Source organism: Haliotis rufescens, unplaced genomic scaffold, assembly GCF_023055435.1.
Source record: "Haliotis rufescens isolate VD_foot unplaced genomic scaffold, xgHalRufe1.0.p SCAF_14, whole genome shotgun sequence".
In the NCBI taxonomy this organism is placed as follows: domain Eukaryota; kingdom Metazoa; phylum Mollusca; class Gastropoda; order Lepetellida; family Haliotidae; genus Haliotis; species Haliotis rufescens.
Genome location: NW_025963824.1, coordinates 26,004,207 through 26,023,070, shown reverse-complemented (window position 1 = coordinate 26,023,070; position 18,864 = coordinate 26,004,207). Strand labels below are relative to the sequence as shown.

General features: G+C 37.6%; 1 protein-coding gene across 2 annotated transcripts; it reads left to right on the top strand.

Moving 5' to 3' along the window:
- The first annotated feature begins 5,151 nt into the window (after positions 1 to 5,151).
- Positions 5,152 to 18,365, top strand: LOC124131252. 2 transcript variants are annotated; one of them, XM_048395204.1, is made up of 8 exons: positions 5,152 to 5,260; positions 9,910 to 11,271; positions 11,413 to 11,493; positions 13,377 to 13,877; positions 14,922 to 15,035; positions 15,347 to 15,448; positions 17,530 to 17,643; positions 17,955 to 18,365. In XM_048395204.1, exons 2-8 carry the CDS (start codon positions 11,130 to 11,132, stop codon positions 18,122 to 18,124), a joined length of 1,224 nt encoding a protein of 407 aa, XP_048251161.1. In that variant the 5' UTR covers positions 5,152 to 5,260; positions 9,910 to 11,129; the 3' UTR covers positions 18,125 to 18,365. The 2 variants fall into 2 exon arrangements, with proteins under 2 accessions (XP_048251161.1, XP_048251162.1); XM_048395205.1 differs by lacking the exon at positions 9,910 to 11,271.
- Positions 18,366 to 18,864: the final 499 nt, after the last annotated feature.

Here is an 18,864-nt window from a genome sequence, read left to right as displayed (position 1 = left end):
CGATGAGTTCATCGCATTCCATAATGTAATACCTAAGGAGATATTTAAGTCTAACATAATGGAATATGGCATATCAAATACAGCCTATATATACTCCATATGCTGAACGGAGAATGCTAAATATGAGAGCATATATTTCTTTTTGCTTACTTCTTTACTCTCACTGCAGTCGTCTATTATGAAAAGGGTTGATTTTCCTTTGCATTTTTCGTAACATACTCGTAAATAGTCTCGCCCGGATCAACTTTGTACACCTCTGGATCATTCATTACCCAATCTCTTGATAGGTATGTTTTATCAATGCTTATAGTCGGGCACAGAATAATAATATGGTCGAAAACATTCCGATAATGACTTTGTAAAATATCGATAATAAAAGCTGTTTTTCCGCTACCCGTTTGCCAACAGATGAAAGTGCAGTGCGGTTCTTTAGGTAAAAGATGATTAATAGATCGCTTGCATGAATCTTCCATTCTGTATATTAAGTTGCGTACAAATATACACATACAAATATAAGTTTAATTTATCAGCCACTTCCTGGAGCTTCATTATCTGTACAGTAATACCCTCACTAGTATTTTCTATTCTCCGCCCACTGCTGTGTAGTTGGTCATCGCCTGTGGTTCACATGTCGAGCCATAGCCCATACTTCGGGGTAAGGAATTCAGTCATCGATACATCCCTGAGAGACAGATCTTTCACGTCCGTGTTAACTTCTTTTTATAAAAGAGAGTGTTTTAATCTCATCCCACTGTTGATATGCTCGCATGCCTTGACTATATAGTTGATTAGGCACACGCTGGATAGTCAATTCTTCTTTTGTAATCATGGGGTTGTAAAACTTCTCGGCATCTCTTGCAAATGCTTCAGAGGGGTCCTCGAACAACATTAAAATACGAATATCCTTCAACGATCTTGCGGGGACGTTAAGATTGATATTCCACGTCGTATCTCTTTTGTTCCTGGTGATCTTTCAGTGTCGAAGCACGCGATCGTACAAAATGGCTTAACTTCCTGTTTACTGGTTACGATTTTGTCTGGCTAATTCAGGATCTGTTATCATATCATACTCCAGTGAGGTATTGTCAATAGAATAGCTAGTAACATCTTCAGTAGCTTTGATTACTCTGTTGTAGTCATTAAAAGTGAGTTCATATCCTAACCTATCGCCTAGGGATGCTTGATGTGACTATCTAGTAATTCAAAGTCTAGCAGAATATAGAATCGGTTACCTAATGCATCAGGAACAGCCTTATCTCCTTATACTGTATTATCACTACTATCAGCACCCACATGCAGTCTCAATGTGTTCTGATTACAAATACCTTGGTACTTTAAGTTTTTCTGTTCTTTAGCCGTTCTCCAGAGATCCATGTAATAGGAGTATACATCACTGTCGTCAATACACAAAACTTCATTACCACTAATTTTAATCACAATTTTCTTAACAATCGCACGACCTATGTTCTGAACGAGATCTCTGCTAGCGTCGGCAGAAGTCAGGCAATTCCTGGAACTAACACATTGTGTGCGCTGAGATTAGGAAAGCAAACCAGAAGTGTTTAATCCTGATCAATGGTACTTGGGTTATTAATTATAGTTACAGACTGACGATGGGTATTACATCGTATGCTCGCTCAATGATGGCGTTTGTAAGCCTTTGGGATTTAGTCTCACACAAAATGAGTCAAATGGGATGCTGATTTTAAAAGCTGGAGAAGAGGAAGTACTTCTTGAATGGGGCTTAGCAGCTACACTTGGATTTGTAAGAGGAGTAGGAGGAATATTAATGTCACCCAACGAAACATGGCCTGGAGTTAAATTACCCGATTTAGAGTTCTGCATCCATCTTGATCAGATAAGTACTACGGATAATATTCAAATTGAAAGTCCTTCAACTCTGCTAAGAGCTATTCCAGTCAAAGATGAAAAATATAATAGTGGTAGAACGGAATCTTTCTCAACATTACAATATAAAAAGTTAAAATGGGGTATTATTTCAGACTTCAAAATTTCTGTATTACATGTAAAACATAAAGATGTACATATAAGATACTTGAGTGTAACACTCCATATCATAAATAATGGTTGATTCATCAGGCCCTGGATCACATAACCTTCGACAAAAAACATAACATAAAACATAAAACCCAGGTCATATGTCATTGAGTCGTCCAGCAATAAAAAATGTTAGTTTAAATTTGGTTACTGACTATTATATGATATAATAATATACATTATGGGTTTTTATCTGGTGCTCGATGAAGCATCTGAAAAGATGGATACTGTTGATGGATTTCGTTTACATCAAATAAGCCACATAAAACATCGAATAGAGAAGGAGAGGGAGTTGAGACTTGGATTGTATAAAAAGTATCGCAGAGCTGTGAATGCTCTCGACGGATTTGACACTGCGCTTGTAACACCTTGCATGGATGTAGCCAGTGTTGGTTTATTATCAACTATAATTGTTACGCCTATCGTACTTGGTATGGAAATAGCCGCCAGTGTCTCAGGACTGGCTGGAATAGCGATAAAATATATTTCTCATAAGTTGCAAAAGAAAGCATTAAAACAGGATAATATTAGGATACTCGCCGAAGCAAAATTTCAACAGCACTGGCTGATTGTGAGATATCCGAGGAGTTTCGTTTAGTGCTGTCCGAACTATAATACAACGCAATGAAGAAGGAGATTCGATCATAGTTCATAGAACAGGGGAGACAACAAGCTCGTCCGTTATTCCGTGCCAAAACCAAAGAACTGGTTGGAGATTAAAAATCGATTGTTTCATATCGTTTGATCACAACACATAAAATACAATAATTTAAATGAATGCTTACATAAGAATTTAATAATGGAGAATCACCATTACCTATCAAAATCTATATCATAGAAGCATTGATAGGGTTCGAAAATGGTTCAGGTAGTGGTGAGCTAGAGCCCTTTTCATTACAATTTAGCTTAGTCTCATGACAATTATTTGTGTGCATCATCATTTTTACATTAAAAAAATCCCTCTGTAGAAGCAGTATAGGTAAATAAATCTGGCTCCAATGGACGTGGTCCAGAACCCCCATTCCCTATACTACTAGTTTTATTACATTAATATGATGACATGTACTGTGAATATTATTTTTACCATGTGTGTGAATTTTTAAACACTTAAATAATGGAAGGGCTGCTTCTTGTCCGACGTTTTGTTCATGGATCATTCTTGTTCAATAGCACACACTGCTGATAAGGAAGGAAGTTGTCAATGTCAGTGTCATAATACTTACAACAAATTCCAACTAGATATAAATATACATTGTCCATGCAAATGAATAACCATCCTAGATTTTCTGCCGAAACAGATTCCACTTGGCATAAAAGGTAAATAGCTGTTGAAATTAAATGAATGGACCACTGACAATCATTGATGACACCAGGTGTTTGCGCAAAGGTCATGATGTTAGTATAGTCATGACTAGGCATTGATAATGTATATGATTTTGATCTCCTTCTAATTTCATGTGATATGTATTTTGAAAGAAAGCAGCATACGTCCTCTGTGGTACGACTGTGCAGTGAAAGAAGTTTCTAAATTATTTCAGTATTGCATCAAAAATGACTGATTATTAATGAGAAAGAATTGTTGTAATAGTTGTATCTCATAGAATAACGATCATGTACATTAAATCACGGATCAGACACTATGATATCTTTTTTTACTTGCTTGATAACGGTGTTAGAACCTACACCGAAACGTCGCTCCTAATTGTAATAAAGATGTTGTTGTTGCTGGCGATCTACAGCCCGTTTTTATATTGTATCGTCTGTATTGTATCTGAATATTTTATTGTTCTAAAACTAGTTTTAAAACTATAATCTGTGATATATTGGTGGTTGTTGTACTGTCCTTCGATGACAGCTTTAATATATAATATAAATGCATAACTTGTTCAAGCCACGATATGGCTGAAATACTGCCGATGTGACTTTAAATATTAACTCACTCACTCACTAAAGAAGTTGTTCATCCATATATCATATGCTTAATCACTATGAAACCTTTATAACCCATATACATTTCATCACAATTGTTCATTATGTTAAACATGTGCAAAGCATTAATTCCGGATGAAGGAGAAAACACATCTGCAGTTGGAGGGATTCAAACCCACACTGGGGACATATATTAAAGCTATCCAGGAACACAATGTGTCTAAAGAAGTACTGTTATTTGGGCTTCGGATCTTACACAAAATCCCAGAGTCAAACTAGTTATTTCATTACTTGTTCGATCATACAAAAGGATTATCTAATGTAGCTTTCAAGGATAATGATATACTCTCGTTTTATCATGTTTACAGCCCTAATTACTGAACAAAGGGCTATATATGTGAGTATTACAGTTTAGATATCGCTGAATGGTTGTAGTCTTTAAATATCCCAGTTAAGGTGTTGAAAAGAAACGCTCCATAATTGGATTCAAAAACAAAACTATGCGGGGGGTCAACAACAGCTACTGGCACATGGGTGCATGACAAATGTTTTCATTGGCTGACATATAGATTGGTTGTAGCATCTTACTACTATCTTGTGACGCTTAATAGCTTTTTGAAGGCATGAAATTGTGAGCTGTGAACTGTACAAATACTAAGACACAGATATACTTGCAAGTCAGTTATTTGATAATTTTTCTTGTATTATCCTAAAACATTTACTCATAAATTAAGGGTGGCACGGGTGTCCCAGTCATTCACCATCACTCATTTCGAACCCCTTAGGTCACCTATGATCATTTGTTAGCATTACCCTGACTTTCTTGCTTTGTTTGTCTGCACCATGGTGGGTTTTATCAAAGTGGTAAACATCAAAGGCATGCATCATTTCTGCCTTCCTTCCACGTAAAGCGTACACGCCGTGGTATAAGTAAAATACTGTTCATCGTTAAACCAACTCACTCACTCACTTATACCTTATGAATTCATGTTAATATATAATTTATTTGTCATCAAAACAAATCTGTTGACTTATATTGCTTGATTGTTTACTCATTCTCCGCCTTTGAAATTTATCTTTGGGTTTCCCTTCAAAATTCAAATTCAGCAAACAGAGACATATTTTTTCTTCCACTTTTCCTTAGAATTTGTTTCTGTTCAGTTTCAGTTTAGACACCACATGGAATGAACAGAGACCTATAGACCACAACCACAACTGCAATTATGCATGATTTCATTCAGGATGCAGAGTCTTTGAGTGCTGAGTGCTATGGGTATGTATGTTTTCTCCATTTGAAATTCCTTTTAACAGCAATTGTAAACTATCAAGAACTTTTTTGTCATCACTGAAGAAGCAGCAGTGTATTACACTATCAAAGCTTTCACATAAATGCTATTTTACTTTACCTGAATAATAAACAGCTACACTGCTAAAGACATATATACGCTGATATATGCTGCTTCAATACATTTCTATTATATGATAAACTAACATATTTCAAAATATATTACGAACATGGTAGACTGAAGAATACTGTATGAAATGACAGAGTCAGATGGAGCAACACATCTCCATGATGACTCCTCTTCTAGGGACACAAATGTGTTATGGTTTTGTCTCCAAAAATAATGATTAAAGAAACATGGCAAATGGTAGATTGTGATATTTGTCGATGATGTCTTCGATGTAGATGAAATCGATCGTGATGATGTTGATGGTGTGAAGACGTTGTCTAGGATGTTCTGGCTCTACCCCAGTCTCTGTTCGGGCGCCATTTTATCGACGATGTTATTGAATGGACTGAGGCGGTGATGATGGTGTTAAAAGGATTTGTTATCTGTAAAAGATATAGAAAGTATCAATATTAATTTATGTTCAGTCTCCTCCTTTGAGATATGTCGTCCTCAACATTTCAATGCGCTGAAGCATCAAAACAGAGAGAAGTGAACGAAACCTTGATAGACTTTATTCGTAAGTTATTTATAACCTTGAGGAAATCCCTTTTAAAGCAAGGCACTGACCAAATTTCTATCCTCGTGTACAAACGTTTGCCGAGGTGAACGGGCCGTCAGTATGAAACGAGTTATTATGTGTCTGTGGCGTGACAAAAAGTAACATTTGAAAGTGTCCACGTCACACCCCAACTATGCGCACGTGATACTGCTATGAGACAACCAGGAGTAAGAGTGAGAGAAGAAGCGTACGTAAAAGGAAATAGAGATACATTGTGGAATATTAAATACACTAGCGTTTAATATATCCGGCGACGTATTTCTACTAGCTGACAAAGTAAAATACTTATGTGTATGGATTGGGATAAAATACAAAATGATAAACTAATTAACTACCAAGTAACACATGGACATCATCATCCAGTGATTGACATCATGAGCATCGATCGACGAGATTAGGTTTGTTTGTTGTTGCCACCCCAAGCAATATTCCACTTTCGTTGTTCTCATAATCAGTCACTGGATTGTCTGGTCCAGACTTGATTATTTACATATGGCTGAGATAAGATCCGGGTTCGATTACCCACATGGGTATTATGTGTGAAGCCTATTTCTGGTGTCCTCCACTGTGATATTGCTAATAGAATATTCCTAAAAGCGGGGTAAAACCATACTCACTCACTCACAATTTTCACATGCATGTTCATGGCGCATAACTTGGATGTTTTCGTATTTCTTGGGAGCATGATACTCACACACATGTATTTATAAAGTGAACAGAATGCAATTATTGTTTAGCTATGAGGTGCTCATTAAAACACTTTAGTTTAACCGTAAATAACGCTTAAACTATGCAACAACTCCAGGTCTTTGAAAGGCATTTAGAAGTGATGCACATAGTAAAGAGAATATATTGATGTCAACCTCTTTATCATGAGGAACACAACGTTTCGGAGTATATGCTTACTCCTTCATCGGGTGAATAGTTGGTAGTTCACATGATGAAGGAGTAGGCATATACTTCGAAACGTTGTGTTCCTTATAATAAAGAAATTGACATCATATATTCCCTTCCTTATGTGCCACAACTTGCTGAACACTAATGTGTAACGCTGTGGGTATGCTGCAAACAGGAATGGCGCAAACCGAAGTTGCCAGACATTTTAATGTTCATCAATACTCAATGTTATTTCTTTGGAGACTTTATCTACATGACTTGAAACGGGCCGGTCTTCAACGTCAACAAAACAACCATATACGGTTGTTGCATCTACGGAATCAATACCAAACTTCCACATTAACAGTGCAGACAGTTCTTGGGTAAATAGTGTCAGAACCGTACGCAACACCTAGCATTGTGTAGACAACACAACGCAACGTCGTTAGTTTGGGATGGGAAGTGTAATGGTATTGGGTGGCGTCACGACTCCTGAGAGAAACTCAACTCATCAATGTTCATGGTAATTTGAAATCGCGAAGATATCGTTCTGGATCATGTTCTACAAGGGCTGGTCAAAAAGTTCTAAACCTGACTCATTTCGACTATGGGCCATGACAAAGTGAACTAGTGAATGTAGTACATTGTTTGAGTATTTCATTGCAAGTGTATCTAGTCTGTTGTGGCCGTTTGTATACTAGTGACAACCATTGAACCATGATAGGGGCCAAATGGAACAGAACGAGAAAAGTACTCCCAAAGAAATTCATGACCGCATGTCACGAGTGTATGGGGTGTATTGGTGCCCTAGCTATTCCAGTGTTTAACATTCGGCAGCTATGTTTAAGGCTGGGAGAACAAGCCTTGATGATGACCCTAGGTCTGGACGTCCATCAGCTTCCATCAATGAAGATTCAATCAGAAAACTTTATACTGTCAGATAGACGTATTACCATTGCTGAACTTGAGGAGGACACAGGTCAAGGCTATGGATCCATTGAAACTGTTATTCATGAACATTTACAGATGAATAAGATATGTGTTCGTTGGGTGTCAAAGTTTCTGAATTCTGATCATACGGAAAAAAAGAACTGACATTTCCAGTGAAAAGTTAGAGCTAATTATTGAGGAGGATTTCTTCAAATTCAAAAAGAGATGGGTAACGGGTATTGATACATGGGTCTATCCCGAGGTTAAAACGTCAATCCATGGAATGACGCCATTCCACTTCTCTGGCAGCAAAGAAATTCAAGTCTTCATGATCAGATAAAAAACTTCTTTCTGACTGGAATTGAAAGGGTTCACTGTCAATATGAGAAGTGAATTGAAAAGCAGGGAGATTATGTTGTAAATTATAATTAAAAACACTTTCCTAATTGTTGGTTTTGTTTGTTAGGCTTAGAACTTTCTGACCAGCCCTCATACTCGCAAATGCAAGAACGTATCGTCATTATGCAGCAAGAAAATGCCCGACCACACGTCGCACGTGTTGGAACAGACTTTTTGAGGCAGCAGGTTTTCCATGACGTAGAAAACCTGCGTATTTGACGCGATATATGTAGAAAATACGCAACATAAATTCTCCATTGTGTCAGTCGTGAAGCAGATCATTCAGTCTGTCAATATTGCTATGATTAATTAACGAAGATAGCTGTCTGTGTGCTAATACCCATAACGTGAAAACAAACCATTCCGCCAATAGGGAATATTACTAACAGTAATAAAAATGGCAAAGTGCGCTTTTCAAGAAATGTCAGTTTTCTTAGCGATAAACATCATCATTGAGTTTTGATCCCGTGGTTACAATCTGGGTAATAATCGACAGTCGGGTGACTGCGAGCGGTTAAATTTAAAACCGACCTAGGCCAGTAGCGCTTTAAATACTACATCTGCACGTATGTTGCTTTCAGTTAGTGCTGGTAATGTACGTACGCTTCACACGCCGTTAAAATATAACTTTGCATTCACCTGACTGTCGATTACAACCCAGATTGTAACCACGTGATCAAAACTCAATGATGATGTTTATCGCTGAGAAAATGGGCATATCTAGATCTTGAAAAGCGCACTTTAAAATTATTGTCATACACAATAATTTACGAGTGACGAGACGGATTATCTGTCCCGAGTGAAAATAACAACGTTAATTTCTAGAGGGACAGAAGGGGCGGTCGGGTAGCCTAGTGGTTAAAGCGTTCGCTCGTCACGCCGAAGACCCGGGTTCGATTCCTGACATGGGTACAATGTGTGAAGCCCATTTCTGGTGTCCCCCGCCGTGATATTGCTGGAATATTGCTAAAAGCGGCGTAAAACCATACTCACTCACTCACTCACTAGAGGGACAGATAATCCGTTATTCCTCGCCATGGGTAGTTATTGGGTTATTTTACACATCGTCAAGTTTTAAATAAGAAGGTGAACCCTAAACCTTATGTTCCACATATACCAGATAACACCGTGTGAACTACAGAGCAGAACTATGCCTTAATTTCATTGTATAGCCAGCATAGATTTTTTTTTCAAAATCTTAAGTTTCGATAATAAAATTTGAAGGTCAAAGGACAACGCTATCACATGAAAGTGCTCAGAGTTAGATTTTAACAGGAAATATTAATCCTGAGATTACTTTTACTTGACATATAAAACTATTGACTTCATATTCAGAAGACATACAGTTCTAATGCACTATTTATGTCAGAGTGTGGCTCATTAATGGGGGAGGAGAACCCAAAGTGACAAAGACATTTACTTTGGTGAAACCCGAGAGCATAGTTATGGTGCTGACAAACCAATGGTGATAAACAGGGCGATAGACTGAACTCACGAGTAGTTGATCCTAACAGGACTAAGAGATGCAAGTCTGCACAGCTAAGAACAGTGCCTCAGATGACTGCAATATAAATTTTCCTTTTGTGTTTAACAAACACATACAATCTGATGCATGTATCTTACAATCATCAATTTAAAGACAATTAATTCGTCGATGAATACAATATGAGAAGATGATGATTCTTTTCTCTATTTATATTGCAGCAAGGTGTGGGAAATGCGATGAGGTCGAAAGGGATTACACGCGTGGAGTAACGATTGACCCAAATGTTTTCATCGTTCATGCTGAAGAATCAGTGATAAAAAGGAAGAACTCTAATGCAAAGCGAGATACTTTAAATGAAATTCGCACAAGAGCGTCTGCACTAAGAAACACTAATGGTGGATCAATACTTGTACATCTAAATGGACAGCAACCAGAAGATAGATGTTTGCAAAACTTTGATGAGTTCATCAGCAGACCCCTTAATGACTTGTTATCTCATGGTACACTGTACGTTAATGCCTTCGCACGTAAATGGCTGAGCGTGAAAACAGACTTTGAAAGATACGATGATTTTGTGGTCATCACAGTGAACCAGGACCATAAACAATTAGCAACTGTTTCATTCAATACAAAAATAAGATTTGACTTTGCAAACTTGGATCCATCAATTCTGAACATTTTATCAATTTTGACAAACAAGCAAAACAACATTGTGACTGAGCCAGAAGTGCGAGGTTTACCTGATGAAATCGTAGAACGACACGAATGTAGAAACAGAGAGTTCAAATCATTTCATCCAGATAAATATTTACCTGAAATCGAACAGGGCAAATTTGATTTACTTAAATACATTTGGAAGGATCTGAAGTTAAAAGACAATATCACCTCCCTGTCTAAAGTGCCCAACGGAGGATCTTATTATGTTGGAATATCTGAAAAACCTGATGAACGTACAGAGTCGAAAGTTGCAGTGATATCTGGATTTCAGTTGGAGGAGATTCCAGAAGGCAGGACAAACAGAGTAATACAGATAGACGATACTCTATACAAAATCCAAATCAACAAACAAGCTTTTGAGAAGACAATTAAAGGAAAGATTGTTTCAAAATTGTCAGCCCTTTACCTAAATGGTAAAATTGACAAACCACCAACAAATCTCATCAAGACAACTTTCCACACGGATCCACAAACGTCACTATATGTTTTGGAAATATCTATTCGGTACTTTGAAGGAATTGTGTTCTTTGATTCTGGGCCCAGGTTGTATCAAATATGCAGTGACAACAGTACATGTACGCGAATAGGCACTGACAAATGGCTAGAGAAACTACTTTCACAATGCCTAATTTGTCAAAGAAAGAATTAAGGATCTCACTAATGTAACAGTGAAACATTTTCGTCTTTGTCACAGAAGTATAGGTTGGAGGTCACCAGCACAATGTCAACGACTGGAGACGAGAGCGATGTTTCAAGTACCTTTCACTCAGAAGACGAAGAAGTGCAGTGTATTTTCGCAAAGACCGATAACCACTCTTCGAAGGATGACGATGAGGATACCTCAGCTGGCAAAGGAACCACAGGTTTTCATGTTCTATTGTTACACCATGCTCCTAATGTTAGTAAACCAGCATGTAAATATATCATAAGAATAACATTTGACAACTTATTAAATCTATTATTTATGTCAAAATATAATTCTTAGCTGGAATAATATGTTTCAGAACAATTTTCGAAATTACCACCACCCTCCCTGACAAGAGAAGAACGTCAAGATGTCATCTCGTTTGTCCGTCGTAAGGCTGGTAAGTATCTTAGTTCTAAATAAAAGACATGCGACAATAATAAGTGCACTGAGAAAGAGATCTGTAGGTCACATCTTGCAATATTGTTTACGATGCATCATTTCGTAAATAAGAACGTGTTTTTGAATCACTATCAAGTATGGATGATACCAGGTGTTCGCGAACAGGTGAGCTTATCCTGCCTATAATAGGGCGATCGTCGCAAACACATGCAAAGGCAAGTCAGTTGTTCATCTGAAAAAACACAGGAACATGTGATACAAGTGAAAATACGGAAGTGCATCAGAAATCAAAAAGTGGGGCGGGGGATATAGGAACGGAGTTCGTCTCTCCGTCCGTCCGTCATTCCATAATAGTAAGTTAGAGAAATGATATTTCACACACTGATGTTAGTTGTCACGATGTCAAATGAGTTCGAAAATTGACGTCTTAAATTCATTTTTATAGAGTGATAGTCCTTGCTCAATGCTTTTCAACTTAGTGCATACTGCGTGAAATGTGGACAAGGTTTCTCAAAAACTCATGAAGTTACTTGAATGAAACGTTCATGCTTATCAAAGATGTTCTTATCAAGACTTCAAAAATTGGTGCCATAAATTATTTTTGACACAGTTACGGCCCTTGATCTGTTTTAATTTACATAGTGCATCGTGTCTGAAATGGGGACAAGCTATTGACGTTACATGAATGAAACTTTGCAAGTTTGTAATAACTGAGTGAAAATTGGTGCCGTAAATTATATTTTACACAGTTACTGCCCTAGATGTATGTTAATTCAGTGCATAGTGTCTCAAATGGTGATAAGTTTTCTCGGAAACTACTGAAATTACATTCATGTAACTTTGCATGCTTCTCGAAGGGAATCTATACTGAATAAAACTGGTACCAGAGAAGAGGGTCTTTGGTGTGTATTAATTTCAGATTATGTTAGATTTAAGAAGATTTTCTCGTTACATAAGGCCAACAGAGTGCCTATCTCTTCTTAAGTCTTTATGGTTTGGTGTGTTTGTTGTTGAACGCCGCACTCAGCAATATTCCAGCTATATGACGGCGGTCTGTAAATGATCGAGTCTGGACCAGACAATCCAGTGATTAATATCATGAGCATCGATCCACACAATTGGGTATCGATGACACGCATCAACCAAGTCAGCGAGCCTGACCACCCGATCCCGTTAGTCGCCTTTTACGACAAGCAAAGTCGCCTTTTACGGCAAGCATGGGTTGCTGGAGATCTATTCTACCCAGGATCTTCACGGGTCTTAAGTCTTTATGGTGCGCTTTGTTTATAGTTAACATTAATTTCCATATTATTCAATACTATATGAACAATCAAAATTCTAATGTGCCCAATGGCGGCGCAGGGGACAAAGTTGCCACAGTCGTCTAGGGATTGCGTGCCTTGAGCATCCCAGAAACCTATGATCGTGGGTTCGAATCTCGGTTCGCCCCGATTATGTTTCAAGGTTTGTCAGCACCATACACGTGTTCGTGGGTTTCATCAAAGTAGTAAACGTCTAAGACCTGCATCACTTCGGGCTTTCCTCCCACATTCATCTGACATCACCTGATGTATATAAAATATTGTTCAAAGCGGTGTTAAACCCATCTCTGTCACTCATGGCGGGGGATTCGTCAAATTTGGAAATGGCTTCCACGTGTCTTTCATAAAACTATTTGAAAGATTTGCTGAGGACTTAAATGTTGTAGACTTGATCAAACAATTCGTCGTATGAGAGTCGTATGACGCTCTTTAAGTTCGAGTTGGAACTCTGGAGCTGCTGGAATATTGCTATGGACAATTGAAAGTTGAATACAAACCAAGTTGATGCAATGTTAACTTATAACTTACTCATTCTTACCAAATTATGTTGTTATTACAGAGATCTTCATATTTCCAAGTGAAGCAAGGCATATTTTGTGTGACTCTTATAACGACGTGTACAAAAGGATTCTACTTCTCGGTGGCCAAAATGCAAGCCATGTATTTGTTTGCAGGACAATGTCTGTGTTACTTGATATAAGCTGCTCGAAGTCAGTACCAAGAAATGTCATGTGTGACATTTGCGTTTTCTATCCATCAAAACCGGTCATGGTGCTTACCTTCACAACACAAGCTACACATGCTGCTTCCCAATACAATTCAAATGTAGCAAAAGCTGTCATGGTTTACATCAACAATGATTTGTTCGAAAATCTATCAGTCATAAATGGTGTAATTGACATGAGCATGGACCAAAGTTTTTTGAGCAGGATCTCAGAATTAGAAACATCTGCTAAAGACTTTGCTATTCCAAACAATATGAAGATGGATGAAAAGACAGCTTTACGTGTTCTTACTTCATTTCTGAAGATCATCCCGAAGTCTGACAGAAATGATACAGGTAAACCTGTTGATTTAATATGGTTACATTTAATGAAGGATACAACCCCAGATCGGTTTACGTATATGTCATGTTGGTTTGAAAAGTCGCCAATCTCGTCTCCTCAGTAACCATTTTACCAAACTGTTTTCACAAGTTCATCAGATCCGTGTTTAAAGTAAAGTTAGGTTTATATTGCAAAAATACATGTCACGGGTTTTTAATTAGATATATATGTTTCCAGATAACTTGTTTACTGTCAGTGTTAATATTCCGGTTGTCCGATAACATGAACTTGACTGCAACCAGTTATATTCTTAGGTATGTTGTGTGTGTCAAAAACAATGTAAATTAACCTCTTACTAAATATCATTATATGATCTGTAAAACATGTCTGTGGAATATCAGTTAGTTCTCATTACAGTCTGTGTTACAGTAAAACACGAGAGAAGTCATTAAATAAACCCTTCCCATAATCTTTGAAGAATCTCCAATGTAAATAGACTTTTAAGGTAGACATTAAGAAAAACACCATTGGAGGTGGAGCAAATATTCCAACAAACCATTTAAAGCAGTCCCGTGTCGCAGAGCTCATAAGAATAAAGCCTGTATGTAAGCTGAGCTGTGTTATTGACATGAAGACATGTAAATAGGATAGCAAGTTTATCAACAGAATAACTGAAATCGGTTGAATACACATGTCATCACTCATCAATCACTTCGTCTAATGCATTTAGGGTCACACAGTCTCTCAAAATGCAACGAAAGCCATAAGAAACAACGAAGTACAATCTCATTGACGCAAATGATTCAATCAGCTAATCAATATTTTACTGAGATTCCCACTGACAGGAAATGTATGTGCTATGCATATTCATCAACCTGGCCAAGACAAAGAACGGGCAAAGAGAATATCATGATTAATACTGTTACCCACAAAACTGTTTTTGTAACGCGTTTTATTGCCTTATTAAATAAAACAAAATACAACGTGAAAACGTCACTGCCAGTGCTATATGAGCTACATATTTATTTGCCTTTTCAAAATATACCTGAATCTTCTAGGTCGATGTCAAGAAGACGAGGACATGCTACCAGTGCCAAAACCTATGGACGCTCGACTTCACGAATCAAGCACAAGAACTGCAGTTTCTGAAGCTTCTAAACCTTGGTTGAGAAGTATTTAAAACTTTCATTTTTATAATCGGTGTGTGAGTGCATGTTGTTTAATACCACAATCGGATAAATGAGACGTTCCAGCTATATGGCGGGCTATTCATAATCAAATATTGGCCAGGTAAACCAGAGCACGATCAATGTCCAACGAAATCAGACTTCAAACATAAATGTATATGGAGGAACGCTTATTACTATTTTTAAGTATGCCTATGACATATCAAAAGAAGGGAAATAGTAGTATAAATGATCACACTTAGTTAAAAAAGTTGTGTATAATCACATATTCATATTGTGGTTGGTTATTCTTACAGGTGATGCCCGTTATCATTCCGACACATCCGTATACCCAACTAGCTTGACATTTGGGGGGGGAGAAAAGGAAGGACTCCGTTCAAAAAGGAAAACCTATGACAGTAGGTCCATTGAATTACTGCATAGTGCTCAGACTTTAGACAAACATGTTGCTGTCTATTTAGCGTGATAATGATGCATGTTCAATGTGATTTCTCAGGATTCACATGAAATAATAGCTGACAAAACCGAGATTCCCAAGAAAACATGGCTTGCTGTGGGATGTGAATCCGTTCATTAAATAGAATAATAATAGAATAATAATAATACCCTTTGAACATAAATTAGTATTATGAAATAGATGAACATCACAGTACAGCTCATATCACAGTGGTACCACAGATCCAATACAAGAGAAAAAGGAGATAACTGAGATACACATTGTCACATTTAACAATAAATAAATACATTAATGACAAACAATTCTCCCTTTTGGTTACTTAACTTACACATTGATACTTGGCATACAGTAGGGATTCATAAACACTAGATATATTCTCCACCTGAGAATGTAATTCACATTTTTGATATTTCTTATTAAAAAATTAGCTCATCCGTCTTTAACACAAATGGATTCCGTCGTCTCTACGAAAAATACCCGGTAAACTTATATTATAATTGTGAAATATATAAACATCACAGTGTAGGTCATATCACAGTGGTACCACAGATTCAAATCAAGAGAAAAGGGAGATGCATACTTATTTCAGATGCAAGATCCATTTCTCAAATCAAGGGTGCACGGTGGCCCAGTCGTCTGACGTACCATACTTCGCTATGCAGAGTTGCAGTCGGTTAAATGAGACATCACGGCGCCTATTCATAATCAAATATTACCTGAATGCAATGGAAATCAACTGTAATTATGTTAAGCAGTATAACTATTATCAAGAAAAGACAAAACAATGTTAAAACCTGCAACCCCTAAACACGGTTGCAATAAACTAGCCTCGATTGATATTTCTTACTTTTAGCTTAGCGGCTACGACTGAGGCTCGAATTTACAGTGAAAGTGAAACTGTAAATAGCCCACTACACAGCCAGCCCCAAAAGCCATATTGAACGGTGTGGTTAGGTCTTATTTTTGACGTGTCTCGCTGCATAGGCGGATTGTTTGTCAATTATAAGCTCAGAATCTAATTGTTTAAGGTCTGCTGACACTTGTCCTGTAGGAACACCAATGATTTAACTGTGATATGGTGTAATAACGAATATTTGGTTTAGTTGTCAAGCCACACCCCGCTGTGTCGAACTAGAAACCTGTCACTGACCACATCTCTAACACCTGGAATGTGTCTTGCTGTAAGTTTATAACCGTGTACAGCGGCTAACCAAAAACAGTTTCCAAATGAGGAAGTGCCCCCTGCTGATGCAATACATTGCAACGGTATTGTCCCTATAAGCTTAGACGTGGCGCCCACCAAGTTTTGGCTCCCATCTTTGCACTGCTAGAAACAAGTTACCAATTCTTTAATATTAACATGCTGCTCTTTAACCGCAGGGGGATTACTCATCCGGTTTTCATAGAACCAATGGTCACCCAGTACGCAGCAGTTCAGTTTTCTGAGCAACAGCTCTAACTGTGACTTTGATATCCGCCTGTTTAATGTTCCTGCAATTTTATGGGAATACACAATGCCATTAAGGAACAAATGTTATATTTGGGATAACATGTTCTTTGTAAAGTACAGACTCTTTCTAGCACTTTTGGGGGTTGATTCCCATCTGGAATTGGAACCTACGCTCTCAGAGTGAGACAAATGTAACAAATGTGCGTTGGGTACACTCATCAATCACTTCGTCTCATGCATTTAGGGTCACACAGTCTCTCAAAATGCAATGAAAGCCATAAGAAACAACGAGGTACAATCTCATTGACGCAGATGATTCAATCAGCTAATCAATATTTTACTGAGATTCCCACCGACAGGAAAAGTATGTGCTATGCATATTCATCAACCTGGCCAAGACAAAGAACGGGCAAAGAGAATATCATGATTAATACTGTTACCCACAAAACTGTTTTTGTAACGCGTTTTATTGCCTTATTAAATAAAACAAAATACAACGTGAAAACGTCACTGCCAGTGCTATATGAGCTACATATTTATTTGCCTTTTCAAAATATACCTGAATCTTCTAGGTCGATGTCAAGAAGACGAGGACATGCTACCAGTGCCAAAACCTATGGACGCTCGACTTCATGAATCAAGCACAAGAACTGCAGTTTCTGAAGCTTCTAAACCTTGGTTGAGAAGTATTTAAAACTTTCTTTTTTATAATCGGTGTGTGAGTGCATGTTGTTTAACACCACAATCGGGTAAATGAGACGTTCCAGCTATATGGCGGGCTATTCATAATCAAATATTGGCCAGGTAAACCAGAGCATAATCAATGTCCAACGAAGTCAGACTTCAAACATAAATGTATATGGAGGAACGCTTATTACTATTTTTAAGTATGCCTATGACATATCAAAAGAAGGGAAATAGTAGTACAAGTGATCACACTTAGTTAAAAAAGTTGTGTATAATCACATATTCATATTGTGGATGGTTATTCTTACAGGTGATGCCCGTTATCATTCCGACACATCCGTATCCTCAACTGGCTCTACATTTGGGGGGGGAGAAAAGAAAGGACTCCGTTCAAAAAAGAAAACCTATGACAGTAGGTGCATTGAATTACTGCATATTGCTCAGACTTTAGGCGAACATGTTGCTGTCTATTTACCGTGATAATGATGCATGTTCAATGTGATTTCTCAGGATTCACATGAAATAATAGCTGACAATACCGAGATTCCCAAGAAAACATGGCTTGCTGTGGGATGTGAATCCGTTCATTAAATAGAATAATAATAATACCCTTTGAACATAAATTAGTATTATGAAATAGATGAACATCACAGTACAGCTCATATCACAGTGGTACCACAGATTCAATACAAGAGAAAAAGGGAGATAACTGAGATACACATTGTCACATTTAACAATAAATAGATACATTAAGGAATGCCATTTAGGAATATTTGGGATAACATGTTCTTTGTAAAGTACAGATTCTGTCTAGTACTTTTGGGGTTGATTCCCATCCGGAATTCGAACCCGCACTCTCAGAGTGAGGCAAATGTAACAAAGAGCCTAGTTATCAAACCTTTAGCTGATTAGCTAGGCAATTGTATGACAATAGTAAAATGATAGTAGCTAAAACACCACTTTGACAAGATAATGATAAGATGCATAGACAGCCAAAAGACAGCTGCGACCAATTCACACCACAGTTAATTAACTCGGCTGAGTGAATAATCTCGGCTGGGTTAAATGGCGGGAAAAACACAGAGGGGCGTATCCCTTAAATAAGTCTCTTGGACAATAAAACAGACGGAAATGGTCTTAATTTCAAACTAGACTTATAGAACAAAGACTCAGTCACTTTGACTGGGCAAGGAAATTCTAAACTTCCCCGAAATATAAGG

What these genes read in the sequence shown, in the direction of transcription:
- LOC124131252 (XM_048395204.1), top strand. Translation starts at nt 11,130, where the DNA reads ATGTCAACGACTGGAGACGAGAGCGATGTTTCAAGTACCTTTCACTCA. An exon ending in GTTTGTCCGTCGTAAGGCTG is followed by an intron (nt 11,494 to 13,376) that starts GTAAGTATCTTA and finishes TTGTTATTACAG; the next exon opens with AGATCTTCATATTTCCAAGT. An exon ending in AAAAAGGAAAACCTATGACA is followed by an intron (nt 15,449 to 17,529) that starts GTAGGTCCATTG and finishes TGAATCTTCTAG; the next exon opens with GTCGATGTCAAGAAGACGAG.